Genomic DNA, 19,686 nt, shown 5'->3' on the forward strand with positions numbered 1-19,686 from the left:
AATTGCGCATGGATTATAAAATTAACATGAAACATCGATAGTTTGGGGGAAAATGGCGGCCGTTGATTTTACCATTTTTTGGGTGCGTGTTATACATAGGACCTGCTGTTTTTTCGCCATTTTTTGGTCAACTTTGGGGGTGCGTATTATACACGAGTGCGTATTATACACGAGACATTACGGTAGTTTATTCTTGAAAGGTTATATTAAATCCTTGTTTTCTCTTTTTGTGTAGGTGTGGCATGATCTACATGGACCCACTACAGCTGGGCGGTGACGCTCTCATCAAGTCCTGGATGGAGTATGAACTCCCCAACAACCTCACCTGGGAGCAGAAGGACACCATCAAGGCAAGTAGTCATTGATATACACATACAAACATCAATTTAGATAGTTTCATGCAATGACGCCAATCATGAACTTTCTGATGTCAAATTGATGCACGCAAAAATTTTGAAAAAATTTCATTTAAAAAAAAAAAAGCCAACATTTATCCCGACACAAATTGGAATAGATTTTCTTTATATGATAGATGATGTTTGACTGGCTGTTGGAGCCATGTCTGAATTTTGTGTCCAAGTACTGCAAATGTCTTCTGACCTGTCACCCAATGCACCTAACAAAGAGCATGCTGACCCTCTATGGCTGCATGATGGAAGATGTCAGGTAACTGTAGTGAAAAATATATCCCCCCAAAAATGTCACATATTAAGGTATTGTTACCTTGAAAGATGGCAAGATGCCGTGAATTTAATTACTTAAACATTTGTTAATTTTCCTTAATAAAAGCAATCCCAGCAAATATTTTTCATTTGAATGGTATATCACAGGAAATTAGGTATGGAGGATGATGAAGAGGAGGAAGAGGCTTTCATGGAGGAAGATGATGAAGAGGGAGGAGGATCAGACACAGATGGTGAAGGTGCAAAGGAGAAGTCCCTGACAGACCAGAAGCTGATAGAGGAGAGGACCGCCATGTTGATTGCCTACTTCTTCTTTTCCATGGTTTGGTCTGTTGGCGCCACGCTTGACGCTAATTCCCGCGCCAAGTTTGACGAGTTCTTCAAGGGCCTGTGCGACATGGATGGAACCACAGCCAAGTATCCAAGGTTAGTGTCACTCTTGGATTTATTCAGTAATTAATGAAAATTTTAATATTCAGAAAAAATTATTAGTTCTCAGTTTGATTTTTGATAATCGGATAAACAATTCATTTTTTCATGAAGTTTCATATTACTATGCTTTGCAAATTACTTTCACAAGCTTTTATGCTAAAGATTTCTTGCAGTAAAATTATCTCTTGAACTTTGTCACTCTCATTAAATTTATTTTGCTTAAGAGCAGTTATTTATCAATCAAAAATATTTTCATGAGCACTTGAAAGACATATATTGCTTAAGATTTCACATTGTACAATCAAATATATATCTATGCATGAATTCACTCAATGATAATCAGCAACAGTTTTTGCACCAAAAAATGTCTGGGATTTCTTCTGTTAATGCTACACATCTCTTGATTTAATCAATTTTCTCATGTCAATGCAATAGTTTCCCAAGCTTCCTAGCTTGAATTTTCATGACATCATCCTCACTGAAATGTTTCAATATAGGGCTGGAAATAAGATATCCAAGTAAGTATGAGAGCATGACTTTGATTGGTCCCTCCAAGTCATGTGATTGGTGGGTGGCGCATTCGGGTCATGTGATTAGAGACCGATTTAGGATTTAGGATTTGCACCATACTAACACTCATGAACCTTATAAAATTACTTTTTTTTGAAAGAAAACTTACTTAATATTTTAAAATGTTTCTCTTGACAGGGTTTACTCTGAGTTATTTACACCCAGCTCATATGTTCATATTATCCCGTTTCTGTATCTGTTACGATTTAAGAGTAAATTTTTAATTAGTGCTGTATTAAATTTGTCCATCAATATAGATATTGGGAATATGGTGAATTTAACACAGCTCTGTGAAACAGAAACCCTGAAAACAATGCCCTGTTTTACCCTATTTTAGTGTAATGAAATATGTTTTTTATATATTTTTCACAACATTTTTGTACCTGCATGCTCAGCCCTCACATTTCCTATTTTTTATCTCCCTTGTTTGATCAGTACCAATTTGTTATATAAGGGATATGGGTAATAAGTGTTCATCTGATAGTTTTGTGGTTATGGAATTTAATCAGAAAATACACTTTCTTTTCAAAGGTGTTGGGTTTTGTTTGCAGCATATGTATGGTATGATATATATCCTATATATGCTACTGTCCTAAATTAATGTGGCTATGATATAGTGTTTTTGCCAGGTTTAACCTTTAAAAATGTGGAATTCGTTGATTATAGAAAATAAACTATAAAAATACCATAAGTGGCTAGATGTTTTAAGAGTTAACAGTAACATATTATGTGTGAGTGTGTGCACTTAACCATGTTTAACCTAACTGATCAATTTCAACTGATTTTTCAGCAATAAGATTATTTGATATTTGAATTTGCTTGCTCTCTCTCTCTCTCTCTCTCTCTCTCAATTTTTGATTAATTAGGATACAAAGTAAAAAAGTTTTTAAAAAGGAGATGAGAAAAATGTACATAGTTTACAAGGTATCTTACTCTATTTCTAATGCCTGCTGAATTGTTGGAGTGCATGTTGTAGACCTAAGGACCTGAAGTTTGCCAACAATCTGAAGATCCCCAAGAACGGCTCGGTGTTTGAGTTTGTTTACCTAAGGAAGCAGTATGGCTCCTGGTACAAGTGGTCCAATCTGATCAGCCCGCTCAACATCGATGAGAAAGCCAAGGTAATTAATGTTCATTTCCAGGAGACACAACCATTCTCAGCGACGCCCAGGGAACTAAACTCTCTGATTTTGTTCCTTTGTTCTTACTAACTCTTTCACTGTTTTGTCCAACTTAATTGTTTTATTGCCCAAACATTTCCATTTAAAATATTTTAGCATTCAAAAGTTGAATTTAATTTTCACAACTTGATATTTTTGTGAATCAAGTTTCCAACAACTTGGTCTATTAAAGTATTTTTTTTTGTACCTTGCCCATATATTGTGTAAAATTTAAAGTAACGAAAAAAATAATACAGAGTGCAGAAGAACTAAATTTTCAGCGTTTTGCTTTGGTTTTGGTTTAAAAGCCTAATTTGCGAGTTTACCAAATTTGTCACAGTGGCTTTTCTAGTTTTGCTTCACAGATCATTTGCCTTTGATAAATGCAGTACAGTTCATCGGGTAATAACGGTAATCAACATTGCCAATCAACAATGTAACTTTGATAAGAATGTAATTGATTTTATTTCGTTTGAAACAGGATGTAAAGGTAACATAAGGAAATATGCATGCAAACAAGTAGTACATATTAGCTTTTTCTCTTCTTTTTTTATGGACATATACATGTACTATATTTTGAAATGGCCATATTTATATATCGATACTTTTTACACTTTTTTTCTATTTTAAGCATAGCATTTTGAAATTTCTATTTCCTATCTTAAAATAGTATGTAGCATTAAAATGGCCAAAATATAAAATAGGATTTGTGAGATCAAGTAAAGTAAAATCTGATAATGTATTAAATTAAGCAACGACCTCAATCAGGAAATACTCAAGACTTGGTGAGAGTTAAATGTTAATGTCACTATATATACACGAAGAATGATGATAACACAGTAAACAGAAAATGATGATGTCATTGTAAACAGAAAATGATATTGTCATCTACGCACTTTGTACCTGGCAAATGATGTGTGTCACTCGGTAGATGTAACAATTCTATATATACCAAGAGATCACTCAAATGTGTCTTTGAAGTTTGTTATATGTCCTTGAATCAAATAGATCTAAGTAAAAACACATTTCTGTTGAGATTGCCCTTAGAATGATGACAAATTGGATGTTCACTTAGTCTTCATATGTTCAAAGCTTCTGTCATATATATTACACAAACACATAGTCTATATAGAATGCATGATCCTTATAAATTATCTCTCCTGTAGTCATTTTATTGCATGTGAAGGGGTTACCAGTTTGCATGATGCTCTTCATATCAATGCATGTCAATATAGAAGTGATTGTATGAATATAGTTCTTGCATGAACATGACTAGAACATGTACAATGAGACAACTCTTTTTCCTTAGACATTTTAGTTTGCATGCAATAATTTTTTAAACATTTTCTATATCCATCAAGTTGTGTGTCTACTATCCCTTAGTCATGAGCTAATTCATTACAGTACTGTATAAATTATATAATTGGTTAAATAATTGAGGAGTACCACAAGGGGTGTAGTATGGGTTGGTATCAGCTGACACAGCTGCTATGGTGTCAAATGTATAGAATAATTTGCAAAACCTCTGAATTAATTTCTAAGATGTGATAAATAAGATTGATTGTATTCAGGAGAAATGGTTCATTTTGTTAGATTAGCTAGTTAATATGTGATCTATCAGGCATATTTTTGGCAATTATATTTGTTTATTCTGCCTATATTCACTGTTCTGCTGAATTCAATTTTTAACTCTTAGTGTATCCTGTTCCCGTTTTTCTGATTAAAAGACATGTTTTTGCACAAAAATGTAGCTAGCAGACTGCCAGATTTTACAATTTCATGTTATAGAGGATGAGGGGAAGTTTTTTGGCGTAGTAGCTATTTGTAGAGATTTTTTTTTCCTTTCATTTAGCATTCTTCTGTAGAAATTTGATTTGATGATAATTTAAACTTTTAATTGTTTGCAACATTTTCATAGATGTGAGATTAAGATAAAAAAAAAAAATTATTTTTGATTTTTAAATATATATACACTTAATTGCCCGCTTATCAAATTGTTTTGAACACCATTTTCCATTGCTCACAATTTTAATATGATTTTAATATTTTGATTTTTGTGTGTGTGTTTTTTGCAATGAAACCTTGACTAATATTCTCTTTCATTCACACTCTGATTAATTCATGGTGATGGCAGAAAGACCGAGACCTTCGTATCATGGTAAGCACAGGAGAGGATCCAACTTCTCCGCTGTAAATTGTAATACGTCATTGTAATATATAACAGCTGATCAGAAACAGTACAGTAAATTACTAAATATCATAATCAAAATATTTCTGGGAGTCATTTTGGTATTTATATACAGGCTTTATTTTTTCTATGTGTTGTATTTGCTTGTTTGCACTGAAAAGCAATATTTTGAGTTGGGACAAAGAATGTTTAGACTTGGTTCCAAATTTGCCAATGTTTTAAGAAAAGTTGATTATACTATATACATAGAAATATTTGCCCCCTTTTCATTTTCACCCCTTTTGCCATTGACAGTGGGCAAATTTAAGATGAGCGAATTTGAACATCTCATATTATCGTTAACATTTCTGTGTCTGGGCATATAAAAAAAAGGGGGGGGGGGACACTTTGCAAGTGTAGAAGGGTAAAAAAAAACACACAGGGCAAAAATCATTCTAAATACAGTTATCCTGTATGCAGTACATATTCCAACAAAATTGATTGCATGGTTTTGAGTTTTTATATGAATTCTGTTTGAGTTTTGTGTATTGCAACTATTGTATAAATTTTCGCCATTTGATTGCAGAGTGAATTTATCAAGCTATGTTGATAAGGTTTAAAAAGCAACCAAAAAATTAATTGCATGCCCTTATTAGTGATTTAAGGATAAATGCATGGACGGTTATCCATTTAGCGTAGCTATGAGTCAGATGTGCACAAAGTATAGTGTTAAAATAGCTCAAATGAGTCGAATAAGCATGAACTACAATTGTACTTGCATAACATTATAGTACCAGCACAGTATATCAGAATTCAAGTATTAGAAACATTTGTGATCCTACCCCCCACAGAAACAACTCATCACTAAGCACTATAGGTAATCAATCACATACTGGATATTCACATGGAAGATAAATAGTATGTGTTCTATATTGTTGTGGTATATATTACTTAAAAATTGGATAATTTCCTAATCAATGAATGAATAACAATGTAATTGTCAATTGAGGAGCTGATAATTCTTATGATGTTATAAGATATTGTACACAATGTTGTAGATAACAAATAATCCACACAATGCCGTAGATTAATGAGCTGATAATCCACACAATGTTGTAGATTAACAAACTGATAATCCTCAAGATGTAGGTTACTGAGCTGATAATCAACATGATGTTCTAGATTAATGTTGATAATCCACACAATATTGTAGATAAACGAGCTGATAATCCACACGGTGGAGACAGAGAAACAGAAGTACTTTCTGGAGCGGTTCCTGATGCAGGACTGCCCCCTGCTGTTTGTGGGACCCACGGGGACAGGAAAGTCGGCCATCACCAACAGCTACTTACTACAGCTACCCAAGGACAAGTACATCATCAGCAACATCAACTTCTCCGCCCAGACCTCAGCCAATCAGACACAGGATATCATCTTCTCCAAGCTTGATAGGTAGGATAAAACATTGTAGGCTCTTACTTCATTTTGATTTACAAGAGTTTTATAAGAAGGCATAAAAAAACATTGCTGGTTTGTGCAAGGGTGGAATATTCTGTTTGAAGTTAGGGGACCATTGGGGGGTTTTCCCGAGTCAGCTGTTTCTTTTTGTCTCCCAAAAACTATTTATAGAAAAATTGTCAAATGATTTGAATCAAATCAAAAGTAAAGAGACTTTATATGAGTTTACTTATTGGTTCTTAAAATTTGATTTTGGAGTCTTTTGTGTATTTCAGACGGAAGAAGGGTGTGTATGGCCCAACGCTGGGAAAGAAACTGATGGTGTTTGTAGATGACCTGAACATGCCGGCCAAGGAGAAGTACGGGGCCCAGCCCCCCATAGAGATCCTCCGTCAGTGGATCGACCAGGGATACTGGTTCGACAGGAAGGACACAAGTGTGCTGGAGCTGATAGACATTGTGATGGTGTCGGCCATGGGGCCACCAGGGGGTGGCAGGAACAATGTGACCCCCAGGTTCCTCAGACATTTTAATATCATTGGAATTGAATCCTTTGATGAGGAAACCATGAAGAACATTTTCTCTCCCATTATTGAGTGGCATTTCAGGTCGTTTGAAAATTCGCTGAGGAAGTTTACTAGGGTGAGAGTTTTGTGCGATTTAGAAGCCATAAATTTGAAGCATTTATATTATTCTTAGTTTTTGTAGTTCTCTTATTTTCAAGTTTATTTCCCCATTTTTCATTAATAAGTATATGTACTTGTTTTAAATTTGAAGACCATGATTGCCAGTTTACTGTCAGTTCTAGGAATTTCTGTGTTTTTATTGTAGATCATTTTGACCAGTACCCTGGAGATCTACAATAGTGCTATCGCCAACTTCCTCCCCACCCCCTCCAGGTCACACTACGTCTTCAACCTCCGAGACTTCGCCCGCGTGGTTCAGGTGAGTAAAATATTCCTCCAAGTTGCTGTTACTCCGCTGTGACTGTATTTATAGAAAGTACATAAACTTCAAACTCCCCATTCTATAAGAGAAAGAACAGATAAAGGATCACATTACAAAAAAAATTACGATGATAAAATTTAAACACAAAGACAGTGGTGTCATTGATGTTCATTTTCAGATTATTTTTCACATTTATGACATAAGCTATCTCAACACCCTTGCAAATTTTGCAGAATTGAAACTAGTAATACATTTAGCTCATGTATGTGTGGGTCTGTACAGGGGGTCCTGTTACTGAAGCCTGCGGTGGTGGCCGAGGGGAGCACGGAGAATGGACAGAAGATCGTCCGCCTCTGGGTCCACGAAGTCTACAGGGTGTTCTATGACAGGCTCATCAACGAGGAGGACCGCGAAATGTTCTTCAAGATGGTCAAGGTACTGTTGATTCTTGATTAAACGGGAGGAATTATTGTTAACTGCAATCAATGAAAGTTTTGCATCAAAAATTTATTATCACCCTGTCTAATACAAAACAGCAAAATTGCAGAATTTGAGAAATATAAGGAATCTGCAGTTATATGCAAAATGAATTATAGAAGGTGGTTTGAAAGGTTTAGAAAATGAGAGCAATGTGTGGAACAGAAACTAAATGATATTCTTTTTTCTTTGTTTTTCTTTATGAATGCACATAATTATCTAAATTTAAGGTGTAGAATTTAGATTAACTTTGATTTTGTGGTTTGTAGACATGTGTGGAGAGTCAGTTCAAGGAGAAAATGAACGTGCTGTTCTCCCACATCATGACCGACTCCTCTATAGGGGTCACTGACGATGACATCAGAAGCCTGATGTTTGGGGACTACCTGTCCAAGGGCAAGGAGGAAAAGTTCTACGATGAAATACTCAACCTCAACGACCTGAAAGAGGTAGGGCCATAATGGATGGAGATAGATAAGCTTATTATTAAAGGAGGTAGGAGGAGGGACATTTGGTATGACCATAAAATAAAATGGCTTCGAAATATGAAAGAAAAATTTGCATCAATTTTGTAAAAAATGAAAAATTAAAAACTTTGTAAGATGATAAGTCTATAGACATTATATTTGATAATTACTATTCATTTTTCAGGCCATTGAGATGTACCTTGAGGAGTACAACATGATGTTTAAGGCTCCTATGAATCTAGTCATGTTTAGGTTTGCTATTGAACACATATCTAGAATCAGCAGGGTTTTGAAGCAGCCGAACGGCCATTGTCTGCTTGTTGGTGAGTAATATTATGTATGTAAGTTCTATGCAGACTTTTTACCAAATACTAAAATGAAAAAAGGATAATTTGCAAATGTAAACGCTGATAAAAAAAAAATTCTGAGATTTTGAAAAACATGCACAATTTTAAATCATGTTAAAATGTCCAATTCAAAAAAAATGTTATGCTTGACTAGGTATCGGGGGCAGTGGGAGACAGAGTGCTTCACGGTTGGCTGCCTTTATGTCGGACTTTGAACTCTTCCAAATTGAAATAACCAAAAACTACACAATCTCTGAGTGGAGAGATGACCTCCGTCGCCTCATGAGGCGTGCTGGGGATGAGGGGACCTCAATGGTGTTCCTATTTGGGGACCACCAGATCAAGGTACTACAGCAGGGATATTTGATTGATATTATGTCACCGGGTTAACAGGTGTGTGACTGTCAGTCAATATATCGGGTCTCAATAGCTCAGTGGTTTGAGCGCTGGCACGGTATGCCAGAGGCCCTGGGTTTGAGTCCCGGTTTAGACTTGACTTTTTACCACCTGTTACAATTATATATTTCATAAATTGAAAAGGGCACTGTGTTTTTACATTTGAGGGTATTAGTTTTCATTGATTTAGTACAATTTTCTCAGTTTTGAGGATACATAAATTTTGTGGACAATTTTTCAACCAAAATCAAAATCTACAGGAATTGGTCTTCAGTGAATACTGATGAAACCACAGTAGATATAATCATTTACATGTATGCGATTGTGATTATTGAAAAGGAGACTTTAAATATGCTTGCAGGATGAGTCGTTCTTGGAGGACATCAACATGATTTTGAACACAGGAGACATTCCTAATCTGTATGATAATGAAGAGAGACTAGAGATTATTGAAAAGGTACATTGACTTCATTTGTGTTCCATCTACTGCAGGAAGACTGTATTTATTATGTTAAAGATTGATAGAATATCTGTTATTTTAAGTGTGTGCTACTAAAATTCTACAGTGTTCGTTTACATATCAAATAAGTAATTGGATGAATTGTACACTTTTTGTGCTTGATTCCAGATGCAGCAGCTGGCCTTGCAGCAGAACCTTCAGATGGAGATGACCCCACTCAACATGTACAACATGTTCATTGAGCGGATCAGGCGGAACCTCCACGTGGTGCTGGCCTTCTCTCCGATCGGAGACAACTTCCGGAACAGGATCCGGATGTTCCCCTCACTTATCAACTGCTGCACCATCGACTGGTTCAAGGTCAGCCTTTTGGAGGTTTCTTTTAAAGTGGGCTAGATGGTTGTGTCCATTTATAGACTGATTTAACCTCTTGAAAAGAAGAGTTCTTGATAAATATAGGAAAATATTCAAATAAGATTATAAGTGTTAAAGCTAGATATAAAAATACTGATTTAAAATTTACAATACACTGCTTTGTAACTGATATTGTGTTTTTATATGCACATGGAAAATAGTATTAAATATTTTTTCTACCTACATGTTCTTGATCAATTGGAGACTCTTGTAATGTTTATACCCTACTTCAATTATTAAATAGTTATGCCCAATCAATGATCACTGACTTTTTTTGCTGCTATTTTTCAGCCATGGCCAGAAGATGCCTTGGAGCTGGTGGCCAATAAATTCCTTGAAGATGTAGAAATGTCAGACGAAGTCCGGACCCAGACCATCTACATGTGTAAACACTTCCACCAGAGTGTCCGCATGCTCTCAGAGAGGTCTGTATGAGTAGAATAATGAAAGCCTCTATACTTGTGTATTCATTTTATCTCTTAATATCTTTTATTTGTGAAGTTTTTAGGAGGGAAAACTACTTCAATCTGTTCTATAGGACTTATATTAAAGAAAGATGTCATCATGCAGTTTTGAAAGCTCATTTTGAAGAGAAAAAAATCATATACTATGATTTGTTCATTTATCTTAAGGCTAATAAAGAGAATATTGTCAGTTATTGATTTAACTAGTTTCCAGAGTTTAGATATGTGACCAGTAGTACATGAGTACAACAATGTGAATATTGTTGCAGGTACTATGAAACCATGAGACGGAGGAACTATGTGACACCCACGTCATACCTGGAGCTGATCAAGACCTTCAAGAGCCTGCTGGACCACAAGAGAATGGAGATCCTGACCCTAAAGAACCGCTACATCGTGGGGCTGGAGAAACTTGAGTTCTCCGAGAGTCAGGTACACACAGTTAGGAATAGCGCGCAGTCTAAAAAGAAAAAATTTAGACAGTGTTCATGTACAAATATAGGAATTGCTATTCTTATTATTGTGATGAAAAATATGAAAATTGATCTTTGATGAAGTTGTTGCTGTTTAACTGGAATTTCTGGTTGCTATTTTTTGCTAAATTTTGTGGTATCTTTTGGACACAAAAATTCAATCACAAAAAATATTATCCTTTAAATTCAACAATTAAGGTTATTGTTAAAAATAAGATTTGAGAAAACATTGTTTTGGAATCTAACCAAAAAAATGTTTGCACTGGTAGAATATTATTTCAAAGATTTCCTGAATATTCAAATTTTTTTAATGCTAAATTTTTACTGTGACTATAGGTGAATGTGATGCAGCAAGAGTTAGTGGAACTCCAACCTAAGCTGATCCAGACCAGCAAAGAGACGGCGGAGCTGATCGAGTTCATCAGCAAAGAGAGCATCGAAGTGGAGGCCATCAAGAAGGTGGTGGAGGCTGACGAAGTGGTGGCTAATAACGCCGCCATGGACGCCAAGGCCATCAAAGTAGGTCAAGGTCAAGGAAGGGAAATATTTTAGAAGGTCACATACTGTGTGCTGTTTGATTATTTATAGCTTTCTTCTTTCCATGGCTCCCTCCTTCTATATTCATACACATATACTCTGGGTTTTTGTAGTGTAAGTTGGTAGGAGGGAGTGTCAATATTAATTTTGAAATTGAAAGTGACATAAGTTATTGTCATGAATTAAATTAATAAACATGTTTGATATGTTTAGGATGAGTGTGAAGCCAAGCTGGCAGTTGCCATGCCGGCCCTAAATGCTGCCGTAGCTGCCCTGGACACACTGAAACAGAATGACATTTCTCTGGTCAAGGCCATGGCTAATCCACCTAATGGGGTCAAACTGGTCATGGAAGCTGTCTGTATTATGAAGGTCAGGGTCAGATATTTCAATAAAAAGCAATACTTCCTGCATGTTTCTTGGACTGGATTGTGGTTTATAATACAATTCATTTTGATTTTTCAGAGCATTAAGCCAGACAATAAAGTGGATGCTAATGGCCGAAAAGTGGAGGATTACTGGCCTGCAGCCAAGAGAGTAAGTGGCTTGTCTCTATTAAATATTCACTTATAAAATAGACAATGAAATATTTACTTATAGATACTAAAAAAGAAAAAAAATTCCTCTGTAAGCATTTTGCAAATATATTTTTAATGACTTTTTCCTGTTCAATTTTTGTACCTGTACTTTGATTTCCAGATGCTGGGAGACATCAAGTTCTTAGATTCCCTGAAGGAGTATGACAAGGACAATATCCCAATGCCGGTGATGAAAAAGATCCGGGACAAGTACATGAGTAACCCAGACTTTGAGCCCAATCTGATCAGGAACGTGTCGTCTGCCTGTGAGGGTCTCTGTAAGTGGATCAGGGCCATGGATGTGTACGACAGTGTCATCAAGGTCAGTCTTCAGTTATTTGGGTCAAGGTCAAATGATGTTGAATAATTTTTTTATCACAACTTTGCTCCTGGGATGGAGATTTGAGATCATAATAATTTTACCAGTAGGATTAGAAAATGATCAATCATAAGAACTATAAAGCTAAGTTTGATAAATTCACAGCTTATATTTGACTTACTAATTAATTTCTCAAATGGAAATGCTACTAGCATCACAGTAGCTTGTATATATAATATTGATTTTACTGAAGTACCGGTATTTGTTTTTGTTAATGAAGGTTGTGGGACCAAAGCGGCGGAGTTTGGAGGAGGCAGAGGCTACATTAGCCACACAAATGGCCAGGCTCCACCAGAAACAGGCCGAACTACAGGCAATCACTGACAAACTGAATGGGCTGAAGGATCAGCTCAAAACCAAGGAGGAGGAAAAAGTGGTAAGACAGCTTGTAGATATACATTGATTATATACAGTTGAACTTCGATATCTCAAACACTGATATCTTGAATACAATGGATATGTCAAAGTGATTTCTGAGTCCCAACCAATTATTTTTATTAATAAGTATTTTACCCTCGTTATCTCAAAAACTGGGATATCTTGAAGTTTTTAAAACAGTCTCATCTAGTTTGAGATAACGAAGTTTGACTATAATTGTGGTAAATGTAAAACACCTCTCTGTTTGTAAATAGGAAGGTTATTTTGTGAAAGTTTAATCTGATTACTGTCCTGACTTAGAACTTGGAGGATAACATTGAACTGACCAAAATAAAGATAGAAAGAGCAGAAAAGCTGATCAGTGGACTGGGAGGAGAGAAAGATAGGTGGACGAATGTAAGTGTGTCTTTATTTATAGGAGCTTTACATGCGTTGGACATTGTTTTGTTTTCCTTTTATATCATTCAGTGTCTTAAAACTGCAGGTAGTAGTGTTGATTTTTAAAGATTTTCTTTGACAAGATGATATCATATGAATCATGGAGAATTTAAGAGAATTGCATAGACTAGTTGAGCATTTAAAAAATGAAATGGACAAACTATCTGATAGTAAAGGCACATACATTGTAACAGTGGTCAGTATCTCAAAAACATCACTACTTTCTGACATAACAGAATGTGGAGGAATTGAGTGAGACATATGACAACATTGTGGGTGACGTGCTTCTATCAGCCAGCGTGGTGGCGTACCTGGGACCGTTCATCCTGGACTACCGCCAAGAGTGTCTGAAAGAGTGGTACTCCATGTGCGCCGAGCGGAACATACCGCTCTCCGAACACTTCTCCCTGTACACCACACTCGGGGACCCTGTCAAGATCCGAGACTGGCAGATCGCCGGACTCCCCGTAGACAAGTAAGTATAGCTTTGTTGATGTAATACTTTAAATCATACTGTGGAATCATTAGATTTCCTGGTGGCTCAATTTTCGTGGAATTCGTGGGCACCTCTCATCCACGAATTAACACCCCCCACAAATTAATAAATTAGGGCTATAAAGTCATAACCCTTTTGTAAGTATACAAAAATACATGAAATTACTTCCCAACGAATGTGTAAAATTTAAGCAATCCACGAAAATTGGCCCCCACGAATTTTAATGATTCCACAATATTTGATTTTCTTAACATTTTTGGGAAATTTGTTTTCAAGTTTACTTATTGTTTAATAAGGACATAAATTTTCCATTACTAGAAACAGTTTGATACAGAATAATTGTAGCATGATCATTTTTTTTTTAAGATAATGCTTTGGTAGTTTTCAAGTCTGTCATCAAAGATGCAATTCACTTTTATTTAAAAATAAAACAAAAGTTAACAGTACATGTAATCGTATGAGGAAGAAACTTATCATGCGTTAATATCACTCTGTATGCATAAAACTTATTCTGTTACAGTTACTCGGTGGAGAATGCTATCATTGTGATGAGTGCTAATCGCTGGCCCCTGATGATTGACCCCCAGGGTCAGGCCAATAAGTGGGTCAAGAACATGGAGAAGTCCAACAAGCTGGAGGTCGTCAAAATGTCTGATGTCAACTTTAGCAGGAACCTGGAAAACTGTATTCAGGTATGCTCAACTGGCATATTCTTTAGAACAATTAATGGAGATCGAGAATAAAGCAGTTGTCAAGTTTTTATGTGGCAGCAGCTTATCTGCAAAATATTATCTTTATATAGTGCTTCAATGTATTATTTGTTATAAAATGTTGCAAAATTAAACAAGATTCTTTGAAAATATGTAAACTAATTTGTTTTATTTCTTTAGTTTGGAAATCCTTGTTTGCTGGAAAATGTTGGAGAAGAGTTGGACCCTATTCTAGAACCCATTCTTCTGAAGCAGACATTCAAACAGGTACAATCTATGCTTCTTCTCTTATTCAGCTTCAATTTGCACATAGAAAACACGGATTATCTTTTGTAATAACCCTAATGTAATGAATTTTTTGCTGATTTTGTAGAACAACATGGAGTACATCCGTGTGGGAGACCATATCATTGAGTACAGCAAGGACTTCAAGCTGTACATCACAACCAGGCTTCGCAACCCACACTATCTGCCAGAAGTCTCAGTCAAGGTCAGTTCAGCAGGATCTATGTAGCACATTCATGATGTTCATTGAAGTTATAAGTTTTTGTCAGTTGACTGAAATCAAACTGAAGCAAAAATTCACTTTGCAACACAAATATGTACTGTAGATTCCTTATGTTACGCGAGTACTCAATTGATTCAACAGCTTTCCATCAAATCACAAGAATGTGAAATCATGAATGCTGAATTTTTATCATAGTTGCTTGTTCTTTACATATGTCTGGAAAAAAAGTGAGATTTCAAAATTCTTGAGACGTTATTCTCGCGATTTTACACGGATATTAATTCCTGTCTTTTAATTTAGAATTATCAGTATTGTTCAGCTTGCATTGAATACAGGTAAAATTTTCAAACTTTAAAGACTTACACATGCATTGTACTGTAATATTCTATACAAAATAGTGGCTGTCATTTTTCACCTGCTCCATCTTTTTGCATACAGGTGACCCTGCTGAACTTCATGATAACATTACTTGGTTTGGAGGACCAGCTTCTTGGAATTGTTGCCGCCAAAGAAAAACCAGAGCTAGAGGAGAAGAAAAACATGCTGATTATAGAGAGTGCCAGAAACAAGCGACAGCTCAAAGAAATCGAGGACAAGATACTGGAGGTCCTCTCCTCATCCCAGGTAAGGGGAGACAAACATTGAAGGTCCTATCTTTAAACCAGGTAGGGGAGATAAACATTTGAGGTCCTCTCCTCATTCCACATAAGGGGAGAGAAACTTTGGAAGTGCAATACTTATGTATTAATCCTTGGCAAGGGGAGATAAACATTTGAGGTCCTCTACCTCCCTAACTCAGGAAAAGGAAGATTAATTTAATAGGGAACTTCAAAATAAATGATCGATATCATTTTTTCATCTTTATTAAGGAGGGAAAAATATTGATTTCTATTGTAGGAAGTTCAAATAATGGAAATAAACATAAATCAAGTAAAAAATTTGTAAAGTACTAGGACACAGGATGTTACTTGATTTTCTCATACATGAATATCAAAGAAAATTTGTGTCTACCAGAAAAGTACAAAGGTGCTGACATGTTTAAATCCTTACAGGGTAACATTTTGGAGGATGAGACTGCCATAGAAATCCTATCCTCCAGTAAGATCTTGTCAGAGGAGATATCAGAGAAACAGCTGGTGGCCACCAAGACCGAGGCCGCCATTGATGATGTCAGGAATGGATACAAACCAGTGAGTCTGAATTGAAAAGCATAAATAACATATAGACACAGTGAAAAATATATTTCAAGAAACAAATGATGTGATTTTCCGAAATTTTGTTATTGAAATATTAACTATTTTTTAGGTTGCAAAGCACGGTAGTGTGCTGTTTTTTGTGATATCGGACTTGGCCAACATTGACCCCATGTACCAGTATTCCCTGGCCTGGTTTATCAACCTCTATCTCCAGGTATAGTGTATTATCATTCAAATTGCATAACATGCATCTGCACTTGCTTAAGATTCCAGCATATGAGGTTTTTTTTAAAGGCAGCCTTTTGTGCTGTCCCACTCATACATGCAGTATAAGAAGTATATCACATTAAGCAGTCTTATTGTAGTAAGAGGTATTAATGCAGTCCCAATACTGTTACAGTCAGTTTAAGAATTCTGTTCCATGAAGCAGCCTTAATTTGTGTAATGAGATATATAAAAGATGCCCCACTTACTTTTACATGTAGTGTAAGACTGTTACATGTAGTGTAAGACTGTTACATGTAGTGTAAGACTGTTACATGTAGTGTAAGACTGTTACTTGTAGTATACAGTTGTTGACTGGGGTCAAGGGCAACAGTTGATCTGTCGGACCGGCTCGCAAACTATTGCCCAAGGCCGAAGGCTGCGGGCAACAGTTTGGGAGCCGGTCCGACAGATCAACTGTTGCCCGAGACACAGTCAACAACTGTTTTGTTATACCCCTTTTAACCAATAACTTGTGTTCGCGGAATGTGACGTCACTGGTCAACAGTCGATTTTAACAGTTCCAGTCCAACAGTCAAAATGCTGGACTTTTTTTTCATATAGAGTTATATAGTAAATGTTTTACAGGGGTATAACAATGTAAGACTGTTACATGTAGTGTAAGACTGTTACATGTAGTGTAAGACTGTTACAAGTAGTGTAAGAATGTTACAAGTAGTGTATTAAGACTGTTACATGCGGTGTAAGAAATCATTTCCATTAAGCATTCTTTGTATATAGAGATTATTTAAGGAAATGTAATTATACCATCCTGCTTTTTGTTACAGTCCATCATAAACAGTGCCCCGTCCCAGGAGTTGGAAGAGAGGATCCACAACCTGAATGAACACTTCACCTACAGCATCTACAAGAACGTCTGCCGCTCGCTGTTTGAGAAGGACAAGCTGCTCTTCTCCTTCCTCCTGTGTATCGGCATCGCTAAACAAAAGTAGGAACGCTCTGCATGTTTTATACACTGTCAAATCAATTATGAATATTTAATTTATTCATTTATTTGATAGATGGTAATGAGGAGAAGTTAGTTTGAAGGGGTTATAATAATGTTGTGTATGAATCACAGTATGAGCATTCAAGCAGGTTTTTTTTTTATTTAAATTGTTAAATTTAATATATTAATAGTTAAAATTTTGTTAAAGAATGTTCTGTCACATTAGGCATAACTAGCTTTTGTTTTTCACAGAGCATGTTTATTAGGATGTCACCGGGATTTGATATCATTTCACATTGCAATCCATTAAATCTCTTTCATAAGGAATGCTGATCTGTAAAATTAGGACTATTTTCAAAATAAATTTTGTTTATGTATGTAAGCTATACTCGGATGGTTTCTTCTTTTTTCAGTAATTTTGGACTTTTCTTCTATTTACAAAAAATAAAATAATTGTTTAATAATAATGAACAATGGATTTAATGATATTAAATATGCATTGGGAAATTAATTGCTAATTCTCGGGTATGCTAATTAAGAAAAAGTATCAAGTGAAATAAGCTTTGATAAAGCTATAGTTCTATACATATTAAGTAGGGAATGTTAGTTTTCCGTGCATCAGCTTTACATTGAATCGTGCAACTGTCTTTGTTAGAACGATGCCATACTCCTCTATAGGGTAAGTGTGTGCAGTGATAGCAGCGTGTTGTGTTTTTGTCCGTGAATCTCTAAGTCTTTTTTCCCACAGCAATTTTTTTTTATCTCAATGGAATTTTGTAGGTTTAATTGAGCAGGAATTTTTTTTCTCATTTTTTATATGTTGCAATGTTAAAGCAATGTTTTTTGTTTTGTTGCTTTTTCCTTTCAAATTGATAAGTTGCTCTGTAGACTTCTTAAACACAATTTTATCAGTTTGGAGTTTTAAAGTACATCTTCTAATATTACCTCTGATTGTTGGGATTAAAGTGTCATATTTTGAAAATCTTCATCTTCGTAGGCTTGGGGTCCCCAAATTTTATCTTAGGGAGCAAGTCTTTTTTTCAAATTAATTTAAAAAACAGTCCAACCTGGACCAAATTTCGTGGTTGTTAAACCTGGGACAAAACAGGTAGCAAGCAAGGATAAAGGGTGCTTAGTTAAATAGTTTAATTTTGGGTCATGGAAGGAAAAATTGAAATTCATATTTATGTATTAATCAGAAAAAAGGCCATCTTTGAGTGTTGAACGGATCCTTTGAATTATATAAACAGATTTGAGCTTACATGACCATGTTGACGTGTCTTACACCTGTAGGCTCCCCTTAGATTGGGTCTGAGCCTGCTGCTGACTTTGTGTTCACACATCATTAAACAATAATAGTCTGCATTTTAATTCCAGCTTGATTCTTCAGTTTTGCAGTCTTTTTAAGATATGCACTCTTATTTACGTACTCATAGTGGCATAATTGTAAGGATTATTTGTGTGAAGTTTCTTATGAACTTCGTCATCTCATTATTTTGAATAGGAAGGTTTTGCAATTGTTTTCAATTTAATATTGTTCATTATGATGTTTTGTCTGAATTTTGTTTTGAAAGAGATACTCGGTAAGTTGTAGTCACAGACTGTAGTCAAGCCTTCTAAAAGATAGGTAAACATTGTAACAGTTGTAATTATTAGTTACAAATGTACATGGATTAAAACAACATTTATTCAACTAAATAGTTAAATTCAAATAGCGAAAAAATACCATGTTTTAGAAAACTAGTCCACTGTGTTAGAAAAGTACATGTACTAGCAAATACAATCATTGTTAACTGAATGTACCTCACAGTGAACAGATGGAAAATTGCACTAACAGACAAGGCGGTTTAAAAAGAGAGATAATTTAGAAAGTAATTATTATTAGCTCACCTGAGCTGAAAGCTCAAGTGAGCTATTCTGATCACTTTTTGTCCGTCGTCCGTCCGTCCGTCCGTCTGTCCGTCCGTCCGTCTGTCCGTCTGTCTGTCCGTCTGTAAACTTTTTACATTTTGAACTTCTTCTCTAAAACCGCTTATCCAATTTCAACCAAATTTGGCACAAAGCATCCTTATGGGAGGGCGAATATAAATTGCAGAAATAAAAGTCAGATCTGTATTCAAAGCGGAGAAAACCTTGAAACTGTAAAAAAAGGGGGGTGCATTTTAAAAAATCTTCTTCTCAAGAACTACTGATTCCAATTCAACGTTGTTTAGCATGAATTATCCTTATGGGAAGGAAAATATAAATTGCAAAAATTAAGGTCTTATTATGTTTCAAATCTGAGTTATTACGAAAATAATAATAAAGGAAAGGCGTGTTTCAATCAGTTTAATAGCT

The 19,686-nt window shown here is 35.5% G+C and overlaps 1 protein-coding gene across 19 annotated transcripts in view; it reads left to right on the forward strand.

Moving 5' to 3' along the window:
* The window catches only part of LOC105327769 (dynein axonemal heavy chain 3), an 80,829-nt gene that overhangs the window by 38,779 nt on the left and 22,364 nt on the right, over positions 1-19,686 (forward strand). For 10 of the 19 annotated variants that reach the window (XM_066081574.1, XM_066081575.1, XM_066081564.1 and 7 more), the window contains 32 exons: positions 236-350; positions 533-666; positions 831-1,109; positions 1,613-1,633; positions 2,662-2,806; positions 4,980-5,003; positions 6,226-6,464; positions 6,746-7,112; positions 7,302-7,415; positions 7,701-7,853; positions 8,165-8,344; positions 8,547-8,685; positions 8,864-9,054; positions 9,467-9,562; positions 9,734-9,925; positions 10,271-10,404; positions 10,713-10,875; positions 11,253-11,435; positions 11,667-11,825; positions 11,919-11,990; positions 12,153-12,353; positions 12,631-12,786; positions 13,089-13,184; positions 13,463-13,701; positions 14,243-14,414; positions 14,613-14,699; positions 14,806-14,922; positions 15,379-15,564; positions 15,993-16,130; positions 16,246-16,350; positions 17,189-17,349; positions 18,005-18,028. In XM_066081574.1, the coding sequence (XP_065937646.1) occupies positions 236-350; positions 533-666; positions 831-1,109; positions 1,613-1,633; positions 2,662-2,806; positions 4,980-5,003; positions 6,226-6,464; positions 6,746-7,112; positions 7,302-7,415; positions 7,701-7,853; positions 8,165-8,344; positions 8,547-8,685; positions 8,864-9,054; positions 9,467-9,562; positions 9,734-9,925; positions 10,271-10,404; positions 10,713-10,875; positions 11,253-11,435; positions 11,667-11,825; positions 11,919-11,990; positions 12,153-12,353; positions 12,631-12,786; positions 13,089-13,184; positions 13,463-13,701; positions 14,243-14,414; positions 14,613-14,699; positions 14,806-14,922; positions 15,379-15,564; positions 15,993-16,130; positions 16,246-16,350; positions 17,189-17,349; positions 18,005-18,028 (4,782 nt within the window). The remainder of the gene's footprint in view (positions 1-235; positions 351-532; positions 667-830; positions 1,110-1,612; positions 1,634-2,661; positions 2,807-4,979; positions 5,004-6,225; positions 6,465-6,745; positions 7,113-7,301; positions 7,416-7,700; positions 7,854-8,164; positions 8,345-8,546; positions 8,686-8,863; positions 9,055-9,466; positions 9,563-9,733; positions 9,926-10,270; positions 10,405-10,712; positions 10,876-11,252; positions 11,436-11,666; positions 11,826-11,918; positions 11,991-12,152; positions 12,354-12,630; positions 12,787-13,088; positions 13,185-13,462; positions 13,702-14,242; positions 14,415-14,612; positions 14,700-14,805; positions 14,923-15,378; positions 15,565-15,992; positions 16,131-16,245; positions 16,351-17,188; positions 17,350-18,004; positions 18,029-19,686) is intronic. The other 9 variants (XM_066081569.1, XM_066081578.1, XM_066081580.1 and 6 more) reach the window with 5 other exon arrangements.

The sequence above is a fragment of the Magallana gigas genome, chromosome 4 (assembly GCF_963853765.1).
Source record: "Magallana gigas chromosome 4, xbMagGiga1.1, whole genome shotgun sequence".
Taxonomy (NCBI): Eukaryota; Metazoa; Mollusca; class Bivalvia; order Ostreida; family Ostreidae; genus Magallana; species Magallana gigas.